The following is a 24,657-nucleotide window of genomic DNA, read 5'->3' as shown; positions in this document are numbered from 1 at the left end:
TCCCGAACTCCTTGTGGTCACCTCCCCTCCCGCTGTCCCCACGTAGCAGCTGCGGGTTCCTGCGGGGTTGCTGAAGGGCATCTGGAGATCTCTGCCAGCAGGCAGTGCCCGAGGCGGGCACTGGGTCTGCGGGAACAGGAACGGATCAGCGTAGCACTGCAGGAGCAGAGCTGCCCTGTCCCACCCCCTTTCTCAGGGGGACACGGGGCTCGAGTGAGCCCGTGGGATGGGGGGGCTGCCCCGTTGGGTTCCCCGTTGGGAGGAGCTCGTCGTTTCGGGTTACCGTGGGTATCCCTGTCCTTGCTCTTATCCCTGCCCGGGGTAGCCCACGTGTGGTAATGGGATTCCTGCTGCTCCGTCACCGGCTCCTCGCTGGCTGTTCGGGTGCGGTCCGAGGAGGAGCTCCTTGTTTTGGGACCAGTCTTTCTCAGCCTATAGAGAAATCCTACTTGCTGTCGGGCTCCTTTCAGTGCAAGAGGAGCTTTTCACATGCTCCTTCCAGGCAGAGATGGAGGCTGGGGTTTCGTGTCGGTCCAGGGGCGGACAACTCATTGGTTCCCCTTGGATGAGAACCGCGGGGCTGTCGCTCCGTCTGCTCACCCAAGGGATTCATCCCCTTCTGCTGCCTCCCGCTGAAAAGCCGTGTCCTAATCTAGCACCATCGGCACTCCTGAGTTTCCGGTGGGTGCCTCTGGGATTTTCCCAAGCCTGAGGGGAGCGGGACGTGTCCCGCACAGCTCCGCGTCTCTGAATTACTCGCGGAAACAGATCATTGCTGCCGTAGATGCTGCAGCTCAAACACGAGTGGCTGTTCGTGTGATGCTGCCATGTGCTTCACATCCCCGAGGTGACCTGGTTTTGTTATGCACCTTAATTTTTTTGCCTTTGCTTCTTGAAGAATTTTCTCTTGCTACCATTGTTCTGAGCCCAGTGTGCCCGGCTGGACTAATTGCTGGAAAAAGGGGTGATTAGCTAAAAATATAAGACTGGGCACAAAAAAAGAATACTTGAGGGACACTCCGGGCTCTGACGTGGTGTAAATGCAGGACTGGAACTGCCTGATGGGAGGAGGGATATGGAGGAAGCTCTGTGTGAGCATCAGGGAGGGGCAGCTGATGCGAGGGGTTGTGTAGCTGTGGGTGAGACTGCAAAGGGCCTGGACTGTGCCTTTGGGATTGCAAAAATATGGAATTCCTTGGCGAGCTGGGTCAAACCAGCTCTAGGAATGGGAAGGGAATTTGGAGGTTGGCAAATTGAAGGCAAAGATGGGAGTTTTTAAACTCAAAGGGGAGGAGTTTTAAATGGTGATCTTGGTGTTATGTTATCTTGGTGTGATGCCAAGGGAAGTGTCTTCATTAAAAGTGTTTAATAAGATTTATGTGTAAATAATGTAATTCGGGTAGGTGTCTTGAGATGGAGAGGAGAACTTTGGAGACCCTGAAAAGAGGGGTTAGGTGAAAGGGTGACAAAATGAGTGAGAGTGAAGAACCTGAAGCACCTTTGAGACCCCTGGGGATGCAGGATGGGGGAAGCTGAGCATCAGTGGTCCTGAGGCTCTGCCATGCAGAGTGCACATAGGACAAGGCTGGATTCTACCCTTGGCACAATAATGTTGCTTCCTTCTGGGCAGGAATGGCTGTGGTGTAGCTGCCTCTGGATATTTAACATCACTAAGCACTGGATTTTGACAGGTCTGAGTGGTACGTGGATCAGGCACTGATCCAGGCTGGACTGGGAAGGCAGTGCTGTAGAAGCTGGACACTGAGATGGCCCAAAACATGCATGTTCCACTTAGTTAAGCTGCCTGACTTCTGGGGACATCAGTGTCTGCAGCAGGGTGTAGGTATGAACAATAGGACAAGGGATGGCAAAATACTAAAGCAGGGTTGTTAGGTTTAAACATGTTTAAAATGTTTTAAAAAAGTGAATTGGAGGCAAGTTCCCTTAGGGCCCTGTGAGCAGGGATTAAGTTTGCTACAAAATTAAAGAGATGTAGTTGAAAGCTGAAAAAGTTATTTCAATAGTAAATGAGTGAATTAAAGACAAAATCCATGTAGGCTCCCAGATACTTCTCAAGAAGTGAGTACTTCTTGGAAAGAAGCAGATGGATAATTACTTTGATTTTGACCATATAAATTTCTGCAAGTGCTGCTGGGTCTTCAGGCACATAACCACAACTTGTTGTTCCAATATTAAGATTTAGGGAAAATCTGCCTTTGGGTGAGTTTGTGTGTTCAACAGGAGAATCTTGAGGCCAAAATTCTTGGCTTTTTTAGTTGCTAACCCAGTCACCTGGGTGAGCAGGTTCTGTGTGTGCAGCTGGGACACCAGCATGGTCTGCTGTAGCCTTCCCATGCAGGTGGGTTTTTCTTTGCTGCAGAATTCAGGGAATTTTATCAGTCTTTCCTGTGATTTTAATGGTGTTTATTGAATTGGTTCAGGGTGTTTCTAATGACTGCATCACTACAGGGAAGGAAATCCAGCAACTTTTTCATTTATTCTAGAGAACGTCCTATGTTGGCAGGAGTCTAAGGCAAATTTAGGGTGGGAGGAGTCTGGATGGCAATTTTAAGGTGGGGAGCTGGGGATTTCTGCAGCTTCCAATCAAGGAAAAAGAAACAAACAGCAAGGTAAACAGTGAGTTGTAAATAGTGAGATTGTAATACTGTGTGCTATGGTCCTTTGAACAAGTTCACATAGTGTGTGAATTAAGGTGGATGCACAGGAGCTCTGCAGCTCCTGCACTCAGCATCCTTCCTGCAGCTCGAACACATGCTGTAGTGTCAACACAGTTGAAGTAAAATGCAATATTCAGGTACTGTCAGGAGTGACTGGAGTTCAAAAGTCATAATATCTGCAGATATTTGTGCTGAGGTAAAGCTTGCTGTGGTGTGGGCAGGGCAGGAGCCTCACTGGGAGGTTTTACTGAGTTCTGAGGATGCAAAGAGATTTTTTGTTTGTTTGTTTTTTAAATATTTATTTATTTGTCTAAATTTAATTTACAACTTTTGGCTGTGGTACTGATTTTTCTCCTGTTTTGAAGGGCCTTGATAGTCTGTGTAACTGAAATGCTGTTTTTAACTTTCCTGGGAGTTCTCAGCTTGCATTCTAAACACAGTGAATGGAAGAAGGATTAAGATCTGTCCTTGTCACATGTTTCTAGCCTCTTGCTTTTGATCGATCAGGACCTTGTGCTAGCAAGATCTCACAGAGGGAAGATGGAAAATTGTGTAAATTACAGCCAGAGGTCACGCCAAAAAGGTTTTCTGAAATGCTTTCTGCTCTCTCCCACCTTCTTGGGCAGGGGGGCAACGGGGATGGGATGCTGGTTGCCATCTTTGCCCTTGGGGCAGAAAGCCGGGAAAGCAGAGGGCTTGGATTTTTTTTTTTTTTTTTTTTTTTTTCTTTTCTGCTCTCGCTGTGTGGTATCAGCCTCCGCTCTAGTTCTTGGGCATGTCCTAAACGCAAGACCTCTCTGGCGCCCGTATTAACTCCTCCACAACTAATTCGACTTCTGCAGCCCCCCAGCTTCCCCCCCCCCCCCCTGCTTCTGGGCTGGATGGGAGGGAGCTCGGCTGTGACTGCGGGTGGGTGATCCGAATGGATTCGTCTGGGGACTGGCAGAGGAGACAGCCATCCCTCCAATAATCTGTCTTAGTTTATCTCCTTGTCAGGAAGAAGCAGGAAAGAGGCTTTTTCTTTTTTACTTCCTTTTTCCCTCTCCCCCACCTTTTTTTTTTTTTTTTCCCCTTCTTTAAGTTTAACAAGTGTAGAGTCGACTGCTTCCTTTAATTGCACTCTCAAAACCCCTCTGGGAAATGTCGTGCTGAGCCGGAGCCTGCCTAGACTGTGCTGACCCATGTTTAGCCAACTCCTGTCACTTCTCATCCGCGTTTCTTTTCCGCCGCGGTACCCGGCAAGGAGCGGAGAGAGGGAGGGAGGGATGGAGCGGGGGCTGCCCTGCATCTCTCCTCCATCACATCGGTGCCGCGGACTGGGGGACCCGGGACCCCTCCGAATCTCCACCGGGGAGTTCAAAATATAAAAAGAGAGGGTCGGGAAGGGGAAAGCAGCCGGTGGGGTGCGTGGTGGGGGGGAGCGCAGCCCCGCACCCCCGGGCGGTGCAGGTATCACCGGGGCCTCTGGGTGGCGCCACGGCCGCCGCCCGCACCGGAGCCGCTCGGGGTCCCGGTCAGAGCGAGCGGTGCGGGAGCAGCGGAGCTGCCGCCTCTCCCCGCACGGCAACCGGCGGGGTGGGGGCGCGGGACTGCCGCGGAACCGGGGCACCTCCCGCGCCCCTGCAGCCAACTCGCTCCCCGGTGCCCGTCTGTTCCCGTTCTCCGGTCCCCCCCGGGGTGCTTTTGCTTCGCGCTGGGCACTTGGAAGGAAGGGGAAGGGGGGGGGGGCTTGGTGAAATTCTGGATTATGTTCCTGCTGAGCCGGTCTGCGGGGAGCTGAGCCAGGGGAGGAAGAATGCGGGTCTATTTAATGGTCTTCTGCCTTATTTGCTGCGCCGTGGAGGGGCAAGTTGTGTATTCCATCGCCGAGGGAACGGAGCGTGGGGCGTCTGTTGGGAACATAGCAAAGGATTTAGGAATAGACGCAGCTACGCTTTCTGCTCGGAAATTTCGCATGATCACCGGTTCAAGTAAGCAATATTTTCATATAAATGCAAGCACGGGGACTTTGTCTGTTAATGAGCCCATAGACAGAGAGCAGCTTTGTGAGTCAAAGTCTGCCTGTCTTCTGAATTATGAACTCGTGTTAGAAAACCCTCTAGAGCTTTATAGGATGGAATTTAAAGTCTTGGACATAAATGACAACTCTCCCACCTTTCCCTTAAGTGAATATCATGTAAGTGTGCCTGAATTTCTGTCGCCCGGGGCACGGTTTACGCTCCCCAACGCCCAAGACCTTGATGAAGGTACCAACAGTGTCCAGAATTATACTCTGAGCCCTGATGAACATTTCCACTTGGAAATGCAGACCCGCGGGGATGGGAGTAAATATCCTGAACTGGTGCTGAAGAAAGCCTTAGACAGGGAGCAGCAAGCAGCTCACAGACTTGTCCTTACAGCCAAAGATGGTGGAGATCCTCCAAAGTCTGGTGATGTCCCGGTCATTGTGACTGTGCTGGATACCAATGACAATGCACCAGAATTTGAGCACTCGGTCTACAGGGCGAGTGTCTTGGAAAACTCCCCCAGTGGCACTTTGGTAGTGCAGGTGCATGCCACAGACTTGGATGAAGGTCCAAATGGAGAGGTCAGGTATTCGTTTAGCAATACGACTTCTGCTGATCTGCAGCGAATGTTCTTCATCGACCCTCACACCGGGGAGGTGACAGTCAGTGGCGTTTTAGCTGTTCAGAGACCTCTCCTGGAAATGCTGATTGAGGCAAGGGATAACGGGGCTTTTGGCATGTCCAGCACAGCAAAGCTGCTGGTGGAAATCACTGATGTGAACAATCATGGTCCAGAGATAACAGTTACATCCCTTTCCAGTCCCATTCCTGAGGATGCTGTTCCTGGCACAGTGATAGCTCTGCTGAGTATAATTGATAAGGACCCTGGGGAGAATGGGAAAGTAAACTGCACGATCCCTGATAACCTTCCCTTCCAGCTGAAACCTTCCCTGGAAAACTACTTCAGCCTGGTCACCAGCGGGCTTCTGGACAGAGAGCTGATCAGCGAGTACAACATCACCATTACTGCCACAGACTTGGGCTCTCCACCCATCACCACTCAGAAGACCCTTTGGGTGCAGATTTCTGATGTGAATGATAACCCCCCTGTCTTCAGTGCCGACACACTTGACGTGTCTGTGGAGGAGAACAATCCCCTTGGTGCTTTTCTTTACCAGGTCTCAGCATCTGACCTTGATATGGGGGAGAACGGGCGGGTCTCTTACGTGCTCAGGAATTCCACAGTTGCAGGCAGTGCTCTGGCCAGCTTTTTGTCTGTGAGCTTGGCCAACGGGAGCATCTATGCAACACGTGCCTTTGACTTTGAGCAGCTTAGGAGCTTCCATTTCCAAGTGGAAGCCAAGGACAATGGGTCACCAGCCTTGAGTGCTGCCATAACTGTGAATGTTTACATCTCGGACCAGAACGACAACGCCCCGGCCATCCTCTACCCCACCAACCAGAACGGCTCAGTAGCTGTGGAGGTCGTGCCCCGCCTGGCTGATGAGGACTACCTGGTGACCAAAGTGGTGGCAGATGACGAGGACAACGCCCAGAACGCCTGGCTCTCCTATCACCTGGCCCAATCCTCCGATTCCACCTTGTTCCGCTTGGCCCCGCACTCGGGCGAGCTGCGCACCAGGCGCTCCCTGCGCTCCACGGACTTCCTGAAGCACAGGGTGGTGGTGGTGGTGCAGGACCACGGGGAGCCCCCGCTCTCCTCTACTGTGACAGTGGGCATCCTGCTGGCTGACACCCTGCCCCAGGTGCTGCCCGATTTTGATGACTACGGGGAGCCCCCGCCGCTGCTCAATGCCACAAACATCTACTTGATTGTTTCCCTGGCCTGCGTCTCCTGCATCTTCGCAGCATTCCTCCTCTTCCTGGCCATCCTGCGGCTCTGCCGCTGCCACCCCTGCTGCTGCTGCCCACCCAAGCAGTATGAGAAGTATTGCTACAGCGTGCACATGCTCCCCAGCTCCCACCTCCCACCAGACATGCTGGAGGTCGCTGGTGTGGGTAAACTCACCCATACCTACTTGTACAGGGCAGCTGTAGGTCTTGGCCCTCATAGCAGCAACATCCCAAATGGTGATGCTGGGAATGTGCCCGGCAGCTCCAGGTTACAGGTGCCAGGACCCTGCATCCAGGTGCAGCAGGTCCAAAGTGATCGGTTGAGTGCTGTCCTGGTGGTGAGTACTTCTGCCTTCACTTTTCTTTTGGAGCACTTGGCCTTGTGTCTATACTACTTGTGTCTACTACTAGTCTGTGCAGAGGGTACCAAGGGTACTTGCAGGAGGGCAGGTGACATGTTGTGACACCTGGAAGAAATTTCAGTGCCTTTTTAATCTTTCTCTTTAGGTGGAATATGGTCATGGGATGACAAATGAGATTTTTTTTTTTCCCCCACAAACATTTAGGACCTTCAGAAATAACTGAAGGTAAATTGAAGGTCTACACTACTTGTGTCTACTACTAGTCTGTGCAGAGGGTACCAAGGGCACTTGCAGGAGGGCAGGTGACATTTTGTGACACCTGGAAGAAATTTCAGTGCCTTTTTAATCTTTAGGTGGAATATGGTCATGGGATGACAAATGAGATTTTTTTTTCCCCCACAAACATTTAGGACCTTCAGACATAACTGAAGGAAAAGAGGGAATCAGTGAAAACTTAAATACCTTACAATTACCGTTGTCTTCAGGTAGCTAAGTAGGGGCATGGTAGGAGTCCATCCATGGGTGGTTCTAATCTCCATTGTATGGAGCCTGTGGCATTTTTTACGTTTTTTTTTTTAATTTCTCACTCCATATTTCCTGGGATTTTTTCATTGTGGTGTAAACAGTTTGCTGAGCAAAATGCTGGTTAGCCATGTCCCAGGTAAACCTGTGGTGCAGCAGCAGGAATTCAGTGCCCAGCACCTCTTTATGAGGTGCCATTTGTAGTGTTCATCTCTTCCCAAGCAATCTGTAGTTTTGTGAAGCTAAAATCACTATTTTCTGAGCCTCTGACCAAGCTGGTTTCTTCTCAGTAGTGTATTGGGTGATTGTGCAGGAGAAAATATCTTGCTTTGATCCCAGATTAGGGCTGCAAGGTGGGATGTCCACAGACCTGAGCTGCTGGGAGCTGCTGTGTCACTTGTGCAGGTTCCAGTTTTCTTATGGACAAAACAACACTGGTTGGATTTTTGGTAGGTGCAATGACTTATCTCTGTATTTTTAGGATGTTTTGCAGTGTTTTACCTGCAGACTGTCAAATCCCTCTGTATATAATGGTGACCAACCAGTGCTGGCTCTGTCCAGGCCAGGACTGCGTGGTAGGAGCCCTTCCAGATGTTTCTAAGAAAAGTGTGAGAGCCCATGTTAGACATGATATAATTTTCTTCATGTGGTTGTTTCTCTCCTAATTTACAAATATTAAAAGTTGTCCTGAGGATTTAAACCTTTTTTTTTTTAATTTGATTTTTATTTTTGAAATAATTATTTACTTCTTAATACATGTACTTGGCCAGCCTCTTTTTTAACCTTGCTGTAAAGGTAACTTCAGGAACTTCTTTGGGTGATCAAATAAATATAGCCAACTATATATATAAATATAGTTAATCAAATATAGCCAACTATATAGCACTTCCTTCTACGACTCATGGATTTCCAAATGGTGATTTTCTATAAGTTTTTCCTTGTTCTGGAAAAAATTCCTGATTTCCTCTGAACTAGTTCACCATTCCTGCTCTTATTTTTCTGGTTTTAAGTTCTGTTCTCTGTAGTGGCAGAGGGCTGAATATGTCAGAGATCTCTCCCCATGAAAAAGGGGGGGTTGGAATAAATCTTGCACAAGTAGATTTATTCTAGAAAGAATCCACAAGAAATTGTGGATGCCAGGAAAGCAGAAGTTGGCAGCATGTAAAGAAGAACTTGTGCCTAATGCATTGGTGTACTTTGGGAATATTATTGATTATTTTGAGGGTCTGGGAAAAAAGGCTGAGTTAGAACCTTTGTAATGGGTAGTTAAAAACCTTTTTGGCAACCTCTGAACTCAGAGGGTGTCTTCAAGGAAACTGATAGGATCTTGGGGGTTGTATCTCATGGGGGGGGGAGTAGTTGGTAATTCCAAAACTCCTGTAACAAAGGTGAAATATAAAAAAAACCCAAACCTGGGGTGACTGATTTCTGTGTTCCTATTGAGCAAGATCTTGAAACTCTGCTTACCAAGACATTAATAGAGTAAATAATAATAATAATAATAAAAAAGCAAACCTATCCCTCAACTCTATAAAGAGAAGAATCAAAATGTATCTCACTGCACCTTCAGCCATTCAGGTGAATTTTAAAACTTGAAATAGGAGACATTGTTTGAGGAGCAAAATAAATCCCAGGTGGAACCTTTGGCAGTTTTATTTTCTTAGCTGCTAATCTGCAGAATTGGGCAAGCATAGATGTGACCTATGTGGAAAATCCAAAGGTCATGAGTTAATTGAGCTGAATAGGGGAGCAGAGGCTGAGAGCATGAAGATTTACCTACCCTGAGCAAAAAATGGTGTCTGTTGTTATTAACTTGGTGCTGATGATTCCAGTGGTTGCTCTATTGGAGAGTCAGCTACATATATATATATATGTATGCATATATATATAGATGCATATGTATCATTTACATGTCTTGCAAAATTAAAATTAAAGTTATAAAATTAAAGTTATTAAAATCACATTGATATTCAAATAATCAGGAGTGGGCAGAAGGCAGAGTTTCTCTGTTTTCATCTCTGTACATGCTGTAGATTAACTAAGATTTAAAATAAAGCCTGATTTTGTTAAAAAGATGCTTGGACAATAGGTTTCACCCATCTGAGTTGAGAAAGAGAATTGCACTCAGTCTTGAAAGCTCTTCCTTAGTTCAGATCTTTGTGGATCTAAATAGGGATCACAGTCACCTTATTAGTGAGGAATAATTCTTCTTGCCCTGTGTTAGAATGAAAGCATTGGAATTTTTCTGTGTTTACCAATAGACATTTCTATAAAGAAAGAAAGAAACTTTAAGTTTGGGTGTTAACTAAGTTTTGTCTGGAGCTGCTTTCAGACTGACCCATTTGGAGCTAAAACCACAAACATTTGTGATTCTTTGAACTTTTTGGGGAGGGATCATTGTGTTGCTCCTTAAGGATATGAATACAACAGAAAGAAAACATATTTAAAAGGCACTGGTAGCAACCCCACACTTGTAACTCAAGGCTTTGGGAGTGACTCCAAAATTGCAATGTAAGTACACCTGATTATTTTTTAATTCATGGAGGTTTTAGTATGTGGAACATAGAAAAAGATGCCTACACAGAATACATATAGTGAAAGTGAAGTGAAATTCCAGATATTTTCAGAATTTAGGTTAACTTCTGTATTCTTGGTCTTGATGTGGTATGCTTGAGTAGTTTTTACAGCTGCAGGAAACCCTTTTATGCTTTGATTTAGGGTAGAGCTAAAAATAGAATTATGTACAGCCATAATAACAGTTATATAGGGAACTGGAATTTTATCTCCTCAGCATTTTGCTGTCTCTGTGCAATGTGGCATAAGTGACAGCAAAGTGACAAGGCTGTTCCAGTGCTGTGCCCTGAGCTGGCTCAGAGACAAAGGCACCAGTGGAGTTTGTAGAGTAAAGAGCAGCTCACTGGGTATTTCTGGGAGGGAGATGTGAGCACAGATCTGTGCAATTCTTTTGTTTAGTTGTCTTGTCCATTGTGCTGCTCCAAAAGCCTGCAAGAGATTTCTGTGTTCAGAGTGCAGTGACCTCTCTGGGGTTTGGCATTCAATATTTAGGTTACATCCAAAAATAGACACCAGCCTAGCACTGGGGACTGTTTCTTGCTAAACTGGAAAAAAGAGTGGATTAATTTTACTCAATGTGGCGTGCATTTCCAGTGACAAAAGTGGTGGCACTCGCATGGGGACAGTGGCATTGAGCATTGGTGACTTATGCACACAAGCCCAGCCATGGGGGTGAGCCCTCCTTGCACCCTGCTCTGATGGGATCCTCACCCCTAGTGTAGCCAAATCTAAGTGTGAAGCACCTTCCCAATTTTTTTTTCTGTCTGTGCTGATAGCACCCTGCCCAGAATGCCCAAATTGCAACAATTCTGTTATTTAGGCTTTTTTTTTTTTTTTTTTTTTTTGGCTATGGAAGTTGCTCTTGGGGTCAGGCCAAGCAAATCCTAGAAGGGGAGGCATGATCAGAGAAAATTCAGCAAGGGAAACTGTCCTAAATTTCCCTCTTTTTCACCATTCCATGTATTTTTTGCAGTGCTAATATTCAGTGCTGTGATGGGAGCTTCCCCTTCAGTGTCCAGCTGTGGGCTCCACAGCCCAGGAAGGACACAGAGCTGGTGGAGCAAGTCCAGGGGAGGCCCCAGAGATGCTCAGAGACTGGAGCAGCTCTGGAGCCAGGGGGAGAGAGTTGGGTGAAACCTTGAGAAGAGAAGGGAGCAATGGGGAAACCCTGGAGCACCTTCCAGTGCCAGAAGGGGCTCCAGAAAAGCTGGGGAGGGACTTGGGACAAGGGCTTGGAGGGATGGGATGAGGGGGAAGGGTTTCCAGCTGCAAGAGGGGAGATTGAGATGAGATACTAGGAAGAAATGGTTTGGGGTGAGGGTGCTGAGCCCCTGGGTGCCCAGGTTGCCCCCAGAAGCTGTGGCTGCCCCATCCCTGGCAGTGTTGAAGGTTGGATGGGGCTTGGAGCCCCTTGGGCTGGGGAAGGTGTCCCTGACCATGGCAGGGGGTGGCACTGGGTGGGCTTTAAGGTCCATCCCAACCCAAACCAGTCTGGGATTCAGCAAAAGAGCATAGCCCAGGAAAAGCTACAGATGCTGAGGCTGAAGCTTTGCATGGCTGATGTTTGCCTTGCAGTGGTATTTTTAGAGGTTCTGGAATGGTGGGTGACCAGAACCTTGAGATACAGGACTTGAGGGGATGTGGAGACTCGTGTGACTGTTTGGAGATCCATAAAGCAAAAGGCTGTGGGAAGGGAAGGATGGTTGGGTGGTTACCTGGGCTGTGGGAGGGGAGATCTGAGTGGTAATTGCCATGTGAAAGCACAGAAGATGAAAACAGAGTTTGCATCATGTCTGCTCCTTTCCTGTACCAGCCACCATTTAATCTTAAATCTTCGAATGCAAAGATTTAAATTTTAATAGTGAAAATACTCATCTCAATTGCAAAATCTGCTATGTTGTGCCTACTATTGGGAACATATTCCTCTAAGGCTCTGTAATACATTTTTGATATCCTGGCAACATTTATTGTAGACATTTGTTCTTGTGCCAGCAATATTCTTTTATATAAGTAGTTCTTTGCCCTCTTTGGGGCTTCCTTTCTTTCTAGTTTAGAGAGCAGCCACATCTTTTCTTAGGTTGTATTTGACTAAATGAAACAAGTTAACCTCTTTCAGTTGTTTTTTTTAAGTTCACCTCTGCACTTGCCTGGTCCTGGTAATATCCCTTCCCTGAATCTCTTCTGGATATGTGGTTCTTGGAATTATATGACCAGAATGATATTTGAGACAAAGAGCCCCCTGCACAGTGCTGGGAATAGATCACCCAGCACATTTTGGGGTGACAGTGACCTTCTTCAGAGTAGTAATATGCTGATTGGTCAGTCATTTAAATATGATATATATAGTATTATAATATATATAAATATATATTAATTATATCTAAATATTATGATAATATTATATATACTATATATGTTATATATCACCTTTGGGGTAGAGCTGGATGGGAGAAGATTGGTTTCCAAACATGGGGGTGGTTCTGCCTCACCTCATCCATCTGAATGCTTGATGTTTGCACCTGAGGTGTTAAAAAGTCCATCCTTAAATTTCAGGTGGACACCTGGACTGTGTGTTACCTTTCCTGAGTGCTGGCACTGCAGTTGCTTTTCTCCAATCTGATTATTCTACTCCAGACTTGACAGATTTATCTGAAAACAAAACAAAAACAAAAAAACCCCCTCCAAACAAACAAATAAACAAACAATTCCCTCCTCAGTTCTTTTAGAAATCTGTGATGAAAATTAGGGACTGGAGATTTGAGGATGCTGAACTCTCAGCCTTTTAGTTCTGCCCTGGTGCCAGCAATTTCTGTTCCCTCAAGGTCATTTGTCACAGAGTCAACATCATGTCTGGGTTGTTGAGAAGAGAGGAAAATACAGATTTATTATTATAAGGTGGGATGGTGCCTCAAGCAGATGATTGGTCCTCATATGCCATATTTTTGTACTATTGGTCTGTAACCCACTGGGGGGAGGCTGCTGGGCTTTTGGTACACAGTATGACAGTACTGATGCTCTGCAGTTTGGGGATCACACCTTGTCTAAGTGGAACAAAAGGAATTCTGGTAGGAGTGTGACTTGCTGAGGACTGTTTGAAGCCACAAGTAATCAAAGGAACAGCAACAAAATCCAACAGCAGAGCTGAACTGAAAAAAGGAGGCAAGCAGGCATGTGGGAATTAAGATACCCAGTTGAGGTTTGTAAGGCAAAGGAAAGGGCAAGGCAACATCTCCAAGGTTTGATGCTATCAGAAGCATTTGGAATACAACAGCAAATTTGACAAATGTGGCAAGTGGAAAATAAATATCAGAGAAGGGAAGGTGCATGAAGAAATAAAGGAAAGGTTTGTCTCAAGTCTTTGAGCAGTCTCTCCAAGGAGAGGAAAATAATTTTTTTTTTTGTTCTTTGGGTTCTTTCTTCTCGAAAGAAATGACTTTTATATTTTGATATATTCTTTGTTCCATCTCCCCCTGGGCTTGTCCCTGCCTGATGGGTCTTGACACCTCATTCAGTGACTTGAAATTTCTTTTTTCTTTGGCAAAAGCTTCCTGCTCAGAGTCAAACATCTCTACATGACTGCTCTGCAGAATCAAAGCAGATGATGCTTGTCCATGAAACCGGAGCCTGTTGATTCCAAAAAGCTCTCTGCTCCTTCTTCATCCTTTCCCAATTCCTTTGTAGGAGGCAGAAGCCAAGCAAGGAAGTTTTACTGCTGAGTGGTTCTTCATCTTATGAGCTCCCTAACTCTTCCCATGTGTCCTGGGAATGTGTTTTAGGGAGCTGGCAGGCTCTGCTTTCTAGCCAGCAGTTTTATGGAGGTTGGTGCAATCTTGTTCTGTTCAGAGCAGTTCTCATTGGGTGGTTTTAAATTCTCAGGGTTGTGATCATCACACCTGTAATATTAAGACATGAAGATGTTTCAACAGAAACCTGATTTCAGTCTTCTAAGCATGAGAGACCCCACAAATTGCTGTACAAGAGTGATATGGAGCTACTGGAGAGAGTCCAGTGTGGAGCCTCTGAGATAAGAAAGGGTCTGGAGCATCCTTGATTTGAGGATGGGACTGTTTGGCCCAGAGGAGAGATTGAAGGGGATCTCATTAGTGTCTGGAATTACCTGAAGGGAGGGTGTAAAGGTGACTGAGGTAAAGGAGAGGTTCTGTCTAAGCATAATGATTTTTTTTTAATTGTTGTTACTTTATTTTAAATTTTTTAATATTATTATTATTACTACTATGAGATGCTGAGCACTGGCACAGCTTGCCCAGGGAGATTTTGGAGGCTTCATTCTTGGAGATCTTCAAAAGCCCCCTGGAGATGGTCCCAGTCAATCTGCTTTGGAGCAGTGGGGTTGGACAAGATGATGTCTGAAGGTCCCTCCCAGCCTCAACTGCTCTCTGGGTCTGTGTTGTCCTCATGGAGAAGTGTGGTGATGATGACTGAGGAAAGGTGCAACTTCTGGAATGCAGAGTGTATCCTCTGAGGTGTTTCCTGGTGGTTAAAATACTCTTGAGCAGTTCCTGGTGGTGAGGATAATCCTTGGCTACAAGAATGACAGAGATGCTGCTGGAGTAAAAGGGCTGCAGGGAGAGAGAGATGGAGGAGATTATTATTATTATTGTTATAGTCTACCTGGACTTCAGCAAAGCCTTTGACACCGTCTCCCACAGCATCCTCCTGAAAAAGCTGTCAGCCCCCAGCTTGGACAGGAGCACCCTGTGCTGGGTTAGGAACTGGCTGGAGGGCCGGGCCCAGAGAGTGGTGCTGAACGGGGCTGCATCAAAATGGCGGCTGTGGTGTCCCCCAGGGATCAGTGTTGGGCCCAGTGCTGTTCAATATCTTCATTGATGATTTAGATGAGGGGATTGAGTCCATCATCAGCAAGTTTGCAGATGACACTAAGCTGGGGGGGAGTGTGGATCAGCTGGAAGGCAGGAGGGCTCTGCAGAGGGACCTGGACAGACTGGAGAGTTGGGATGATCCCAACGGGATGAGGTTCAACATTCCAAGTGCCGGGTCCTGCACTTTGGCCACAACAACCCCATGGGGAGCTCCAGGCTGGGCACAGAGTGGCATCAGTGGTCTTTCTGATGTTGTCATGATTTTTTGGGGGGGTTTTGGTTGGAATTTTTTTGGTTGGGCAGTCATGAGTACCCTAAAGATAACTGAACTCTAAGGATACTTGTTTTCAATGTAATATTGGTAGGAAGGAAATCTGGTGGAAAAAGGAAGTGATTTCTTTCCACTCTGAGAAAATAAAACTTCTCCCTTGCCTCAGCATTTTTTGGGAGCTGGTGAAGTAGAAATCACCTCAGTAAATGACTTGTCTGATCTGAGCTGCCAGCTGGAAGACCTTCAAAGGATTCTGGTTTGTTGGTTTAGGACTGCTATTTGCACTTTCATCTTTGTTTAAATTTCATTATCTATTTATCCAGGGATTAGAATTAGCAAACTCCTGTCTTCTCTTTTACAACATCACACTTCTCTGAAGGCATTCAGTCTCTTTAATGCAGCTCATCTGATCTGAAAAACTACAAGAAAAATTAACCCAGGCTAACCCAGACCATGGGATGATCCCAGTTTGATCCTGGTCAGAATGTAGCTGTAGGATACAAATCCCCACTGAGGAATATTAGAATTTTGGAGCTCTTTATCTGGTGAGGTCTTTTACTTCTGCAATGTTTTGTCTTATGAAAAAGCTTTTCTTCACTCAGGCTGCTCAAAGAGGACCCAGATGTAATTTTGGATAAAATCTGAACTCATTATTGATCTGCAGGTCCCCACTGTAAGAATTAATAGTTCATCAAGTGGTTCTCTTTTGCCTTTTTTCTGTTATCATCTAGGATATGGGGCCAGTATTCTTTAATGCAGGGAATCTAGCTAGGTTCTCAAAAAACTTGGAAAACAGACAATATTTCAGTTAAATTTAATTGGGAGAGAAAAAACAACAAACAAACCCCATCAAGTTCCCACCCCGCACACAAAGACAAGAAAACCTTCCAGAGATTAAACCCCTAACAACAACAACAAAAAAACCCAACACCTCACAAGGTAGGAATTAGCAGTATTTTTTCACTACCTGATGGACCTTTATGGAAAAAGAGGAAATTCTTGCTGAAAACAAGGAAGAAATTCTTCCTTGTGCAAGTGCTGTAAACCAGGGACAGGACCCAGAGAGATATTGGGATCTCCGTCCTTGGAAATACTCAAAGCTTGACTGGGCAAAGGTCCTGAGCATCCTAATTACCTTCTTCCCTTTGAGTTAGGAGGTTGGAGACTTCCTGAGGGCTTTTCCAACCTAATTATTTTCTGTGAATCCTTGAAATGTGGCAAAATAGAAATATGTAATAGTTGTTATTTTATATATAAGTTATAATAGAGCCTTCCCAAAACTGATGCTTTATCCTGTTTTCAAAAGCTGTAGGTGTTTACAAGGATTCTGAAATTCATGGATATTTCTCAGTAGATGCTCAAATCCCAGTGTGCAAGATGAAAATCATGCCAAGACATCTGAATTCCTTCCCTGCAGCTGCAGTGGGGATCAGACCCAAGGGATGCAGGTTTAGGGAGCTCTGCTTTGCCAGGTGAGCATCAGATCAAAACCCCCCAGACCAAACTTTAGGGAAAGTTTTGTATCTAAAGGAGTCAAAGTGGCTTTTGACTGCAGTCTTGAGTTCTCCTCTGAAAGAATCTTTTTTCTGCAAGAGAAAAATGAGCTCTTTGCCTTTTCCAGAAAGAATTTCTGCTGATAATTCCCCTCCCACAGCAAGCCCAGATCTTTCCTTGATCCTCAGCTCCATAGCACTGGGATGTAATTGAGAAGATTGAAATATTCTTCTCTCACTCTCCCCCAGTGAGTTGCTTGGTTAGAACAGAAATGATGAGAAGAAACAGAAATGAAACCCAGAAAGGGATGTTTGGGGTTCCAGGATAACTAAACAGGCAAGAGGAGAGATACTCCCTGGTGTAGGATCCTTACTCAATGGGCAGCAGTGGGAATGGCTTTACTACAGCTATTAGTTGTGGAGTACTGTACAAGTTTCATAGAATCATAGAATCCTAGAATTGGCTGGGTTGGAAGGGACCTCAGAGATCATCAAGTCCAACCCTTGATCCACTCCCCCCGTGGTTCCCAGCCCATGGCACTCAGTGCCACATCCAGGCTCTTTGGAAATATCTCCAGACACAGAGAATCCACTACTTCCCTGGGCAGCCCATTCCAATGCCTGATCACCCTCTCCAGAAAGAAATTCTTTCTCAGCTCCAACCTAAACCTCCCCTGGCACAACTTGAGACCCTGCCCTCTTGTCTTGCTGAGAGTTGCCTGGGAAAAGAGCCCAACCCCCCCCTGGCTCCAACCTCCTTTCAGGGAGTTGGAGAGAGTGATGAGGTCTCCCCTGAGCCTCCTCTTCTCCAGCCTCAACACCCCCAGCTCCCTCAGCCCTTCCTCACAGGAATTCTGCTGGATCCCTTCACAGCCTCCTTGCTCTTCTCTGGACCTGCTCCAGCACCTCAAGCTCCTTCCTGAGCTGAGGGGCCCAGAACTGGACACAGGACTCAAGCTGTGGCCTCCCCAGGGCTGAGCACAGGGGCAGAATCCCTTCCCTGGACCTGCTGGCCACGCTGTTCCTGAGCCAGCCCAGGATGCCATTGGCCTTCTTGGCCACCTGGGCACACTGCTGGCTCCTGTTCAGCTTCCTGGCAATCCAGACTCCCAGGTCCCTTTCTGCCACTCTGTGCCCAGCCTGGAGCTCCCCATGGGGTTGTTGTGGCCAAAGTGCAGGACCCGGCACTTGGAATGTTGAACCTCAAGTTTGTAGCTCATGTGTTACTTTTTGGGAGGAAATCCTACTCCACCTTTCCAATACTTTCCAGATCTGGAGGTTCTGCTGCTCTGTCTTGAGCTGGTTGGTAGCTCAGGCACCCAGGGAAAGGTGATGGGAAGGGATCAGATGGAATCCTTGTGCTCTGGTTTGACAAAAGCAGTGATGAAGATGGCTGGGAAGCTGATTAGAACTAATGGGGGTTTTCATCCATGATTCCTACTGAATTAATTTCATCTTCTGTATATGGCCTGATTTGGAATGCTACATCATGTTTGAGTGGTTTTTGCTTCTCCTGGATGGCATCTTGTACCCTGTGGAAAACAGAGTAAAAAAAGGCAAGCAAAGCAGTGAGGTGACAATTAGAAATACCAGTGGGATAAAAGAACAAGAGAAGTGTTTGGTGTTTTTATTTTTTTTCAACTAACCTTAGATTAAGTATCATTGGGATTCAATGTAAAATTCAGTTTGCTGGAAATCATTGTTAATCCTTCAAAATCAACCTGTACCATCAATACCCTCTGAGAGCCAGTGCTTCCAAACTGGGAGTTCTGTAAGGAATTTTTAATCCTTTTCCCTTCTGCCAGATAGTGAAGAGGTTGTTGGTGACAGTCCAAACCACTGAAAAAGCACAAAGTACCTTTAAATGTCCCTATTCCCTCCTAACTGTTGCTGCAGAGCAGAAGAATAGAGTGACACGTGGTTGTTTGGGTTTTTTTTTCTTCTGAAAACATTTCAATATTTATTTCTCATTTGTTAAAAACAAAAAGAATAATATGCCTGCTCTAAATTAATCACAGTCTTGGCATAAACGTTTTTCTTGGGCACTCTGGAAAATCTCCAATGCTTGTGGCCATCTAAAGCAAATTAAACATCCCAAAGAAGTGTATATTACAGTCTCTCCTAATATATTTCATCCCTCTGTCCCAAGGGCTTCCAGCCACATCCAGAGGAAGCAGAATTACCCTTTTTACCAGCCATGATGCTGTACAATTACATTCTTCCAAGTGTATGTTTGGCTTCTCCTAGTGCTTGAGCCTGGTTTGCTTCCAGTAAAGCTGGGAGAAGTTTGTATATAAAGTATTCTGCCTGAAAGACACCTTTTAGTTGCTATTATAAGTAATGCTGAGTCCCTTGCTATCATGCATTTTTAATGTAATATTAATGTTTCCAAAAGGACTGCTTCAAAATACAAGAAACTGGACAGTTGTAATTATTTATTTTATATTACTTTAAGTATTTTTATTTATTTATTTGGTAGCAGCTGGTGTTAAACATTAATTTATTTCTGGTAGCAAGCCTGTGTTATTTATAAAGGGGATATTTTGCTCAAACCAAAGGGTGGTTAAACCAAAGGTTAACCCAAACCTTAACCTTTAAGCTGCCAGCTGAACTCTGTCACCTTGGCTGGAAGGAGGCTCAGCAGTGTCAGCAACTTTCCAATTATTTTTTTTTTTGCTTGATAAAGCAATTGCAATTGGTAACTTTGGAGCTTCTGCATGTCCAGCTCTGTCTGTTATTGAATGAATGAAAACCTTGCAGTGTTTCAGGCTGTGTTGATGCTGCTGCTTACTCTAAAACTGCTCTGCTGTTATTTGTTATAAAACTTGGTGTTCTCAGGGTGGTGATGTGGTGGAACAACAAGTTGGACAAGTTCAGCTGAATGCTTTGGTCATTCCTTAGGCTGAGGGTAGTGAAAAAAATCCTTGGCTTTAGTAAAGCCATGATTAATCCTCCCTTTAAAAGCCTTGCTGAAGTATAGCTTGGAAAAAGGACCTGATATTTGTTATTAAGTGGTATTTGTGTCATGTTGGATAGCCATTAAGGTCTGCTGAGGTTGGCTGAGTTACAAGCTTTTGAGAAATCCTTGTTCCCTGTTCTTGGTAGCTGCTTCTGGAAAGCTCAGTTCCCTTCCAGCACCGGGCTCTGCTTCAGCCAGAGCTGCCAGGACCTCCCTATAATTGCACTTGGCTGATTGTAGCCCAGACCAAAACTGGGGCTGGACCTGAGAACAGGCAGATTGGGAGCAAAAAAACCCCAACAAAGCAATTCCCAGTCCAGGACCAGGGTGCAGGGTCCCTAACTTTGGAGGAAATGCATGGGACTGGAGGAGACCAAGAGCAGATCTGTTCTTCCTTCTCCTGCATGTCCTCTGCCCTGGTAATTAAATTTATGTCAGATATCTTGACTGCTCCTTTGTGAAGTGCTTTGAAATGCTCCAGTGTGAAGCACCAAATCCGACTGAAAGACTGGTGAATATTGTGGGATTCAGGAACGTTGGGTGAGAACTGGCAGGAGGAGGAGAGAAAAGTGGGAGGTGGCTGAAAAGCACAAAGGATAAAACCAAGATAGCTCAGCAGTATTAACATCTGGCAGAGTTCCTGCTGTGGGTGGATTTCTGTGCCAGAATTCTTGAGTGGAGGACTTGAAAAAGAGCTGAAAGTCTTTGGTGAAAGCCCAATGTCAAGATTGCTTCCCAAGAGGAAGATAGGAATGGTGTTCATGGCTGCAGGACTAAGCACCCAGAGGGTAGGGATTCTGACTGGATTGTGCCTCCCTGTCTTTCCAAACCACGTTTTGAGCTCTTTCTGCTTTCATTTGGTCTTCTCCAGCCCTTCTCCCTCTTTCCTCACTCACCTTTTCCTGGGATCTTGTTGCACTGGTGAGTCTCTGTTCACCACTGCCTCATTCTCTGCTGCTGGTCCCACGTAGGCAGTGAGCTGAGAGATGCTGATGTCTGCCCCCAGCTCCTCTTCCTCTTCTGCTCCTTGCAGCCCCTCCAGATCCCTGGATCCAGACTTGTTCTCCAGCAGCAACAGGAGCACTGACAGCTCCAGGGATCTGGGAAGAAGGATGCAGGAGCTGGTGCTGATGTGGGAAAGGGGACCTGGGGCAGCAAGTTCATACAGCTGTGTCCTCAGCCCTTTCTTAAAATGTCTTCAGGTTCCAAAAGTCAGTGCTGCTTGTTCTCTTCTGGGTACTTCCACACAGTGTTGTTTGTGTTTGGTTTTTCTTGGATTTTCACAGCATCTTCTGGCTTTTGCTGTGTCTCATCCTTTCTGACTGAGCCCTTATCCTCTCAGGATCTGACTTCACTTAAAAATACAAATAAGAATCTGGAATGAATATGTAGGAAATCACAGAATGGCAGGGGTTGGAATGGATCTCTGGAGATCATCCAGTCCAACCCCCCTGCCAGAGCAGGACCAAAACTTGGGCAGGTGACTCAGAAATACATCCAGAGGGGTCTTGAAAGTTTCCAGAGAAGGAGACTCCAGAACCTCCCTGGAGAGCCTGTGCCAGGGCTCTGGAACCCTTACAGTGAAGGAATGCTGCCTCATGGGGAGGTGGAACTTCTGAGCTTTAACTTGAACCCATTCCCCTCGTGCTGTCACAGGGCACAAGTGAGAAGAAGTTGTCCCTTCCTTCTTGACACTCAGCCCTCACATATTGATATTAATCAGATCCCCTCAGCCCTCTCCTCTCCAGACCATAAAGCCCCAGGGCTCTCAGCCTTTCTTCATCAGGGAGCTGTTCTCTCCCTTCATCATCCTCATAGTCCAACTCAAGATGCCAGAACTCAACCCAAGATCTTGTGGGAGGGAAAAGGGGTTTTCTTCTGCAAAATCTCATTCTCTTACAATTAATGATGAGAAAGATTCTCATTCTCCTGCAGGTTTTGCTCACTCACCCTGCTCCTCACCAGAGGAGCATCAGCTCCTCTGCCCGATGGTCACTGGTGACCAGGGGCTCACTGGTGTGCAGTCCCTTGCCATCACTCCCCTGGAGGAATGACTCTTTGGCATCTTTTTCTGATTTTTTTCTCACCCCTTAATAAGTCTTAGGTAAAATTTTCCTCCTCTGTATTTTCAGACTTCAGTTCTCCATCTTCTTGACATCTTATTTTAGGTACTTTTGTTTCTCATTGGCTTGGATTAAACCTCCCTATGGGCTGCTCTGGAGTGATTAATACATACTTGTCCTGTTCAGCCTGATTTTGTATTTTTTTGTGTGCTTTCAGATGCACATTCATACTTCATACTAGCCTTACATTTTCTTTTCTTTTCACCATGTAAAAAGGAAGGTAATAAATGGGAACAGGTAAAATCCCATGGGTTATAGAAAGGAAAATTTCAGATTGAGTAAAAGCAGTGAACTTAAACTATTGATGCAGGAAGTGAGAAGGCAAAATTGTTGCTTTTTTTTTTTTTTTTTTTTTTTTTTTCCAGAGAATTATTGGCAGAGAATCTCTTGGCACATCATCAGGCATTGCTTGTAAGTGCACAGTTAGAATCCAATTCTCTCTGCTTTTCTTATAACCTTATTAAAAGGAAAATGTGACCAAAATTGTAAAGGTGCAGTAAAGGGCATGAAATGGCTGAGCTGTGATTACAAGAGGAAAGAGAGAAAAAAGCAAGCTTTTAAATCTCTGTTTAGGGTGTGGGATCCCACTGCGTGTCAGGATCCTGAAGACAAACACAACCATAAACCAAAATCATTGGCAGAGGCCGTAAGTCAGGGTTAAATAATACTATTCCTGGGTTTGCTGAGTAAGAAAATCAATGGGACATGTCCTGAGGTCAGATAATATCAGCAGAATTTGCAGTATTAGCATTTTCCCTGCTGTATATGTGGCTATAGGTTAAAAATAGTCCAAGCACAGCACAGTTTAGGCAGATAGTTTTGGGTGGTTGGTTGTTTTTTTTTTCTTTTAAATAGGATTTGAAGTAAAAATCTTCTAAGCTCAGAGATGGCTGCTGAGAATAAGCACAGAAAACAAAATATTTTCCTGCCCTACTTTCCCTGCTCAGCCATTCCTGTGCAGGCAAGTGAAACACAGGAAGCTGAGGAGCTCATAAAAATTCTTCCCAGACTCAGTAGGTTTTGTGGGACCTGCTCTGGCCTCTTTTGTGGCCTTCTTTAAAGTACTTGCAGGGTTTTCATTTTCTCTCTGTGCATGTGTCAGAACTGCAGGCAGGGACCTGCAAATCCCAAGGTTGGTAAGAGGAGGGGTGGAGTAAGAGTGGGTGCTGGGACTCTTGCTGAGTCCTTCCCATCTCTGCTCAAAGCTGGGTAGGTTTTGAGATGGAGATTTTCCTCAATTGTTTCTTCTAGGGGGAGTTTTGGGGTTTTTTTGATTTTGTTTTTTTTTTTTTGCTCCCCACTGTGCAGAGAATTGCAAGTGTCACCAATTGTAATCCTGAAAGCTCTTAAAAGGTTGGAAGCAGACATGAAGAGGTTCACTCCACACCATTTCTGTGCCTTAGGTTGTGGCAGAGGACCTGTAGGTGTTGTGGGGAACTCTGGAAGTCCAGAGCTACATCTTGTTCCTTTGGCTGCTCATCCATGGAACCTCCATGGTTGGACACCAAGGGGCTGGAGAGAGTCCAGAGAAGGACAAGAAAGGTGGTGATGGGTTTGGAGCTCAAGGCTGATGAGGAGTGTGAGGGAATTGGAGTTGTTTAGCCTGGAAAAAAAGAGGATGAGAGGAGACCTTCTTGTTCCCTACAACTACCTGGAAGGACATTGTAGTGAAGTGGGGGTTGATTTCTCTTCCCTAGAAACAGGACAAAAGAAATGGACGCGGGTTGTGAGTGCCAGGGGAGATATAGATGTCAGAAGGAACTTCTTCACTGAAAGGGTCCCCAAACACTGGAATAGGATGCCCAGGGAGATGGTTGAGTCACCATCCCTGGAAATGTTGCAAAACCTTCTGGATGTGGTTCTTGGGAACATTGTTTAACCACTGGACTGATTAGAGTTAGATTAGGGTGGGACTCCTAAGAAGTCTTTTCCAACCAGAAAGACTCTGGGATTCTGTATCTGGACCTGGAGAGGCAGTACCATGGTGGTGACTGAGCCTCTGGCTACAGAAAGATGGGAATTGTTTATGGGGTAGAGGTGATATTTTGCCCCATTTATGTGTTTTTTAAAAGCATAGCTCTAATGATTTAATTTCCTGGCAAATTTGACCTGGACTTTTTGTCAACATCAAGAAAACACCAACTAAGCAGTGAATCCTAAAATATAACCTTGAAAAGGAAAGTTGCCTCTATGCTTTTAACTCTGATTAAGCATAACTTGTTCTATTAGTTCCAGAAACTGCTGAAATTTAGGGCAGCTCTGTACAGCTCAGCAGAGGAGCATTTTAGGTCTGATTTTAGCCTGAGAAATTCTGTCCTTCAGCATTTCTGTGCTGCTTTACACATGTAGCTTCAGGAAGCTTGGATGGATCATCCAGAGGTTACAACTAAACAGTCTTCAGGTTGTCCTAAATTTCTTCTTAGAGTCCCAGTTCTGTCCTTTCTTCCTCCTTGGCACATCTTTGCTCCAAAGCTACATGGAGGTGAGCACTGAGATGATCCATCCATCCATCTTCCTGGTGTCCATCTTAGGTTTCTTCTCTGGGCTGTCTGGAGTGGCTACAGGCAGCACATTGAATGTCTGTAGGAATCCTTTCCTCTATAAAGAATTAACACCAAAGACTTCAGTAGGATTTAAGGTGTCACATGGGACTGAAGCTGCACTTAGGGTCTGTTTGCTGAGAAACTGCACTAGGGAATAGCAGCCCACTTTGGTAGGTTAATGTGTGCTTCAGCTGGTGGTGTATAATTTTATTTTTGAAAGTATTTAACTTTTGTGCATTTTATTTTTTTTTGTTTGTTTGCTTAGTCTGCAGCATTTTAGGTAGCCTGACCATGTGTTAAAGGTGGATTAGGCAGGCAATAAAATAAAATTGCAGTGACAGAAGCTTTGAATAACAAAAGCATGAGTTAAGCACCCAGTGCAAGGGGTGACCCTGGTAGGGCCTGAGCAGGGGGACTGCTGAGACAGGAGA

General features: G+C 45.6%; 2 protein-coding genes across 2 annotated transcripts in view; both read left to right on the top strand.

The window, feature by feature from the left end:
- The window catches only part of LOC103527071 (protocadherin alpha-3), a 90,389-nt gene that overhangs the window by 10,194 nt on the left and 55,538 nt on the right, over nucleotides 1–24,657 (top strand).
- Nucleotides 4,419–7,397, top strand: PCDHAC1 (protocadherin alpha subfamily C, 1). The gene is made up of 2 exons (XM_030459358.1): nucleotides 4,419–6,876; nucleotides 7,386–7,397. The coding sequence occupies exons 1-2, from the start codon at nucleotides 4,474–4,476 to the stop codon at nucleotides 7,395–7,397; spliced, it is 2,415 nt and encodes an 804-aa protein (XP_030315218.1). The 5' UTR covers nucleotides 4,419–4,473.

This window comes from Calypte anna, chromosome 13, assembly GCF_003957555.1.
Source record: "Calypte anna isolate BGI_N300 chromosome 13, bCalAnn1_v1.p, whole genome shotgun sequence".
Classification (NCBI taxonomy): Eukaryota; Metazoa; Chordata; class Aves; order Apodiformes; family Trochilidae; genus Calypte; species Calypte anna.
The sequence above is the reverse complement of the archived record's forward strand: the minus strand, read 5'-3'. Positions and strand labels throughout refer to the sequence as shown.